Consider the following 6,151-nt stretch of genomic DNA (forward strand, 5'->3'; position numbering starts at 1 on the left):
AAGTATTAAATTTCCATTTTATAGATGAGGAAATTAAGGTACAGACAGGTGAAGTAACTTAAGGAGTCAGAATGGATAGAGGGAATAACGATGGGATTTAGAGACAAAAGGGCTGGGGTTTAAATACAGTACAGCCACCTACTAGCTTTGAGCAAGTTCCGTCATCTGGGACTATCTTTCATCTGTAAAAGGAGGATAATACCACCTACCTCTCAACGGCTGATGTAAGGTATAAGCAAAGCACCTAGCACAAAGCCTAGTACATAGTTATCCATTCAACAAATATAGGCTCTCCCACCAATCCACGATCCCATTTTCTTTAGCTGGTACAATGGGTATAAAATCAATCCATAACACTGATGTGAGGTAAATGAGATAATAATACACGCGAAGTGCCTGGCAGGTGCAAGGATCAATGCATTTGTTCTCTCCCTCAATATTCTCTCCCTTACTCCATGTCCCACAGTTACTAAATGGCTGAGCCACAATCAAATCCACATCTTGGTTCCACTTAGAACTGCCTCTGCACACACATTTCATTTATGGTTGCACCTTATTTAACTGCAAAAACTAATCTAACCTAGCTGCTTAATCAGTTGTTATTTTAATGTGTTCCCAGTAAAATCAAATTCATTTCTAGGGTAGCTTTACTTTTCAGCAATAACCAATAAAAAGTGATTAATATTCTGACTTGGCAATATATATTTTTCAATACATATTTCTACTGGCATTTCTGCAATATATTCTTAATATTTTATAAGCTGTTATAACCTGAAAGATAGTTAAAAATCTATTCTTTAGATATTACATGCCTAAGCACCTAAATGACTCCATTTGGAGAGTTCAAAGATAGTAGGTAGCCTTTTCGTTTTTCCTATTTTCTCCCAAATAAAATAACAAAGTAAGATAGTAAATGTGGTAAGTAAATAAATATGTGTTTAAATGAAACAGATGTGTGAAAAATATGGACCAGATCTGCATTTATGAGGCAATGACCTTCAAAACTGGCAGGGAGCTGTTAACAATGTTCTTCACAGGGGAGCAATTATACTACAACCCTCCTATGTATACTTTCATTTCTCATGGTCTACAACTACATTCGCATATCAGAAAGAATAAAAGAATAGTCTGGTAACTGTGGCAACCTTCATTGAGAAGATATAAGGCATTTTCATTACCTTAATAATCACATCCTAAATGCCAGATCAGTATAACTGCTGCAATATGAAAGGCTAGACCAACACTTTGATAGAATTTCCTACAACTGAAATTTACCAAATGTAGCTATTATGACTCTAACCCAGTGATACATTTCTGATTCTGTAATATCCTAAGTGGTCTCTGATGATCTCAAGAGGCACTGAAATTTTTCTAAAATAAATACCTTATTTAAAGAAAAATATGCCATACAATACTTTTAGGAAAAGGAGGTCAAATTATCACCAATTTTTTTTAATATACAGTACTGCAATTCCTAAATGTTGTAAATACTGCTTTAACCCAGTAAGTAGCTCACATACTGATTTAAAAGACCCTGTGCCCAATGTCTGACAAATAAGCGCATATGTGCTCGCGCTCTCTCTCTCTCTCCACCCCCCCAACAAACAAACACACACACACACACACACACACACACACACACACACAATAGAAATATACAAGCGGGAAAAGTTGCTAAGAAAAGCTCAATCTCTAATGCTCAAAAAAAGGTGTATGCGCAAAATATTAATTTCACGTAAAATATTGTCTTATTTTCCACATTTCCTCACGTGGGTAAAAACAAAAGCAATTCACAATAGTAGTGCCAAAGAATGACAATATTACATATAGTTTAGAATTCCTGTGTTTTTTAAATTTCATGCAAGAATCACAATGCACAATCATTAACATATCTAGATAGTGAACACTTACTACAGTATGGTCATATTACACCAAGCTTAATTTTTTTAAGTGGCCTACATTTTTATAACATATTAAATTGTAATCATGTAAAATAAGACCAGCAGGAAAATAAATACAACCATAGTAGCATATAGCAAGCATAAATCCAATAAGTCCTCCTCAACTTAAAAATATTTTTCGCAACAGTAATAAAAACCACCCACAAGTATAATACCAATAAGCCAACTGGGTTTTCCACTATCTGGGAAAAATAACTAGTTGCCTTTTTGTGATACCTGAAAACCACAAGGTTATCACTAAATGGACAGGTGACATGAATTGTGTTTCATTTGTACTTTATATCTTGGCAAAAGTTAATGATCTGTCCCAGAAATTTTATTTCACCATATATCCCAAAAGTATTTTTAGGACTCATGAAGTCTAAATCTCACACTGCCCTTGATATGCTATTGTGTAAATGCTTTAAATTTTAAAACAAAGAATAAAGACTTTAAAAGCTCTGCACAATGTATTCAAATGGTAAGGATGTCCACTCAATCCCTGTTTCCTGAGTCCCCCACCAAAAAACAAAAAAAAAAACTGTACATGACACATAAAGATACAATAGAAACAAAAAGTAGCATGACACTCATTCAGTAAGGAAATAATACACAACATCTCTACATCATATTCAACTACAAAAATCCTTTCACTTGATGGCTAGCATCTTTATGACTGCTTAATCTGTATTTAAGTGGCCTGAAAAAGAGATTTTGTTCTCTTTCTCTACCCTCATAGATCTTTGGCAGCAGTCAGCACTCATGCCCAGAGTTGGTTTTGGAGGTGGGAGAATAAGGAAAGTGGAGAGAAGGCTGACCTGAGCACGGAGTCAGCAGAGAGCAGCTGCTCTCATATACTATCCAACGTCTTTCTCACCCACCGCTATTTTCCGCTATCGAGCATTGTCAGCGAAAAAAATTAATGGGGGAGGGGGGCGGGGAAAGAGACAAAGAGAGTAGGACCCCGGCCGTCAGTTTTTGTCTGCCACATCTGAGGTGAGAAGCCCTCTCGGGTTTTTTGCTGCAAAGGCAAGGGATCAGGTGAGACCCTCTGGGTCCAGCTCAATTTGCTTCTCCAGAAAGGGCAGTTTTCGGCAGTGAGCGCAGGATCCTCCTGGCTGGTGAACTAAACACCGGAGCATTGTTAATGTTTTCTATCTCTTACTTTATAAAGGAGGAAGAGGGCTGTGACTGCATTCCTGGGAAAGACTACTACTCCTGACGTGCCACGCAGCGAGAGGTTGTAAAAATCCCTTCAAAAATACCAGGTTCTGAAGAAATGCTGTGCAGCCTTATCGTATTGTTGGCGTTTTTTTGTAAGTCACCGATTCTCACCAACGCCAACCCTCAAATCGCTGGGACTTGTTGCTAAATCTTTACCTCACGCCCCCCAGAACTGCCCAACTGAATAAGATTTGGGGAGAGAAAGGCCAGAGGGGGGGCCTAAGTCTTTAAAGCCCGGAGGGCTGGTATCCCCTTCAATAGGCCACTCTGCATGGGCTACGCGTTCAATTCTACCTTCTGAGAGCTCTGACTCACAAATGCTGGGCGGGGGGGCGGGGGGCAAATTATGACATACACCATTATCGTTCCAGCCAAAGAGATGTAAGAAAAGCCGCCAGCCGTCCTTGCCGGGCCGGAGAGTCAAAACCTGCGCCCCCCGACGGGGCGGCCGGGGAAAGAGCCTCCCTCCCGACGCCCGAGGAAGGTGCTCCCCACACCGGCGGGTTCGAGGAGCCAGGATAGAGCGTCCTCACCTCGGGAGAGGGCAGGGGGCGAGGTGGGGGTCCAGAACGCGAGGACTCGCCTCTCAGCAGCGCCGAGCTCCGAGTGCCCAGCCCCGGACTGGGGGTCAGGCAGAGGCGCCCTGCACCGGGGCCGTCCGCCGCAGCCAGGGGTGGACAAAGCGCTGGGGTCTGGAGCGACGCGCGGGCGCGGGCCAAGTTGGCCAGACTCGGGGGACGAGGGGGTCCCGCGGGCGGGGCGGCGCGGCACTGACCTGGATGGTGCAGGTGTACTCGCTGTCGTCCAGCAGCCGCACGGTGCAGCTGTACTCGCGCTCCAGGCTCCTGCTGCTGCCGCTCATCAACCTGCTCAGCATCTTCCCGCCCACCCGCCTCCGGGAGAGACGCGGCGGCGCTGCGGACCCCGGACCAGGCGCCCCTCAGCCAGGCAGCTCCGCACCGGCCCCAAGCACCTGCACCATCACCCCAGCGCGGACGCCGCCGCTGCCTCCTGCTGACCCAGCTCCTCCTCCTTCTCCTCCTCCTTCTCCGCCACCGCCTCCCCACAGCCCAGAACAAGCGCCCGGCTCTCTTTCCTCCGCGCCCTACTGCCCGTGTCCTGCTCGTGGGGCGGGGCCTCGGCCGGAGGGGCCCAATGGGGGTCAGCGCGGCGGAACCGAGTGGCAGACAGTAGAGCCAGTAGAAATAGGGCACTGCGATGATGGACAAGCTGGGGAAGCAATCACGGGAAAGCAGTCGGACCGAGATAAGCCGGACCAGCCCTCTGGCGTCCCAAACCAGGGGCTCCTTTTCTCCCTGCGGTTCCTGTAGATGCTACTTCCCCACCCCCGGACCAGGTGTGGGCACCCGGCTCGATCATTGTCAGCTGTTTGGAATACATTTGGCCTCTGCTTCAGGGGCCAAGTCCCACCCTCTGCAACACCTCGGTTCTCGCCTCTCGGGAGCCGGAGCGGTGAGAGCTCACAATCCCTGCACCTGCAGAATGCAAGCACCTTCGGCTCTGGACCAGGCGGCTACCCCCACCTGCGCTGTATCGCAAGGCAGCCCGACGGTCTCCTCTGCTCCATCCCTCTTATTTTGGAGAACATCTGTTTTACAGGAGCTACTTAAGGAAAACCTGCCGGGTTCGCAGAGGGTCTGAAGCACCAGGGTTTAACCCCTAGAAAACCCTCCACTCAAACACCCTTTGCCTCCTTCCTTTTATTTTCAGAAGACAAAAGGAAGAGACTGAGACGTGCTCCTTCCGCCGGTATAATACAGAGGAAAAGATCAACCCTTTCCTTACACCTTTAGAACTAGAATTATCGTGTCTTCATACTTCCTGAACAAAACGCCAGAGTATGTAAGGAGGTATACATCACAAAGAAAAAAAATTGTCTCCTGCCTTCTCTGACCTCATATCTAAAGACCTCATGTTCTTTATAAAAATTTCACTAAGAGACAGTATTCTCCCTCAAAAAATTTTGATGGAAGGAAATGTTACAAAAGGATCAAATCAACAACGTTAATGCTGTAATAAATATATTAATTGAAAATAATGAAATACACATAATTTCCTGTTATTTTCATTTACACTGTTGGTTGTAGGTATAACATAACAAAAATAAAACCCAATGTTAACTGAGAAAAAAGCCCGACCATTAAAGTATGCTTCTTCCCTAGTGTCTTTGGACTCCAGAATTTATCCTTTTTTTTTTTGCATGTGACCCACCCTGCCCCTCTTTGTATCTTGGATTGCTTATCACCTCAGTAACCTGGATTGCTCTCCTCATTAGTTACATTCTCCCCTATGGCATTCAGGAGCCATAAGAGGAGGTTCTTCTTCTCAATGCAATCCTGGATGAGTTAGTTTAGAAACTAGAAGCAGTGAGCCAAGTATTCTAGCCATAAAACCAGATGTGAGCTCCTCTATTTCATAGCTCCAGCAGGTAGCCTGGTGCCTGCAACATAATACTCAATAAATGTTTTTTAAATGAAGTAAATGGAATTGATAGATACTGTACAGCATCTAAACCCCAAGAGAAGAAACTAAGAGAATTTCAGGAAGGTCTTAGAGACAAATGCAATTATTAATGTGTCAAAGTGATATTCTACAGAGTTCAGCTTTGTTGTGTGGTTGAGAGAAGATGATGAAAGATTTCAGACAGGCAGAACTTTTGTTGAAGGAAAAGTTGCTATTTGATGTAAAATCTAAGAGAGCAAGAAAAAATATCCAAAAAGCTAGAGGAAAGCCAGTAATGTGATGATAGGGAGGCCTCTTTAACAAGTTATGCAAATAATCAGCTGTCAGAATAAAAAGACAAAGCACCATGAATCCAGAAAAGCTCTACAGAACTGAATGCAGCCTTTTTTCAAAGTATGACCACAAATACAATCAACAGGGATAAGATTGTGGCTGCTATGCCTATGCATCAAATAACATTCCTGCTCAGCCTAAGAAAATCATGTCAGCTTAGATGTTCTCCT

The 6,151-nt window shown here is 44.2% G+C and overlaps 1 protein-coding gene across 3 annotated transcripts in view; it reads right to left on the bottom strand.

Annotated features, from left to right (window-relative positions):
• The window catches only part of FRMD5 (FERM domain containing 5), a gene marked incomplete at its 5' end in the record, with an annotated part of 339,686 nt that extends 335,645 nt beyond the window's left edge, over nucleotides 1-4,041 (bottom strand). For all 3 annotated transcript variants that reach the window (XM_079914501.1, XM_079914500.1, XM_079914499.1), the window contains one exon: nucleotides 3,940-4,041. In XM_079914501.1, coding sequence (XP_079770627.1) covers nucleotides 3,940-4,041 — 102 coding nt within the window. The remainder of the gene's footprint in view (nucleotides 1-3,939) is intronic.
• Between the last annotated feature and the right edge of the window lie 2,110 nt (nucleotides 4,042-6,151).

The sequence above is a fragment of the Stenella coeruleoalba genome (assembly GCF_951394435.1).
Source record: "Stenella coeruleoalba genome assembly, chromosome: 2".
Lineage (NCBI taxonomy): Eukaryota > Metazoa > Chordata > Mammalia > Artiodactyla > Delphinidae > Stenella > Stenella coeruleoalba.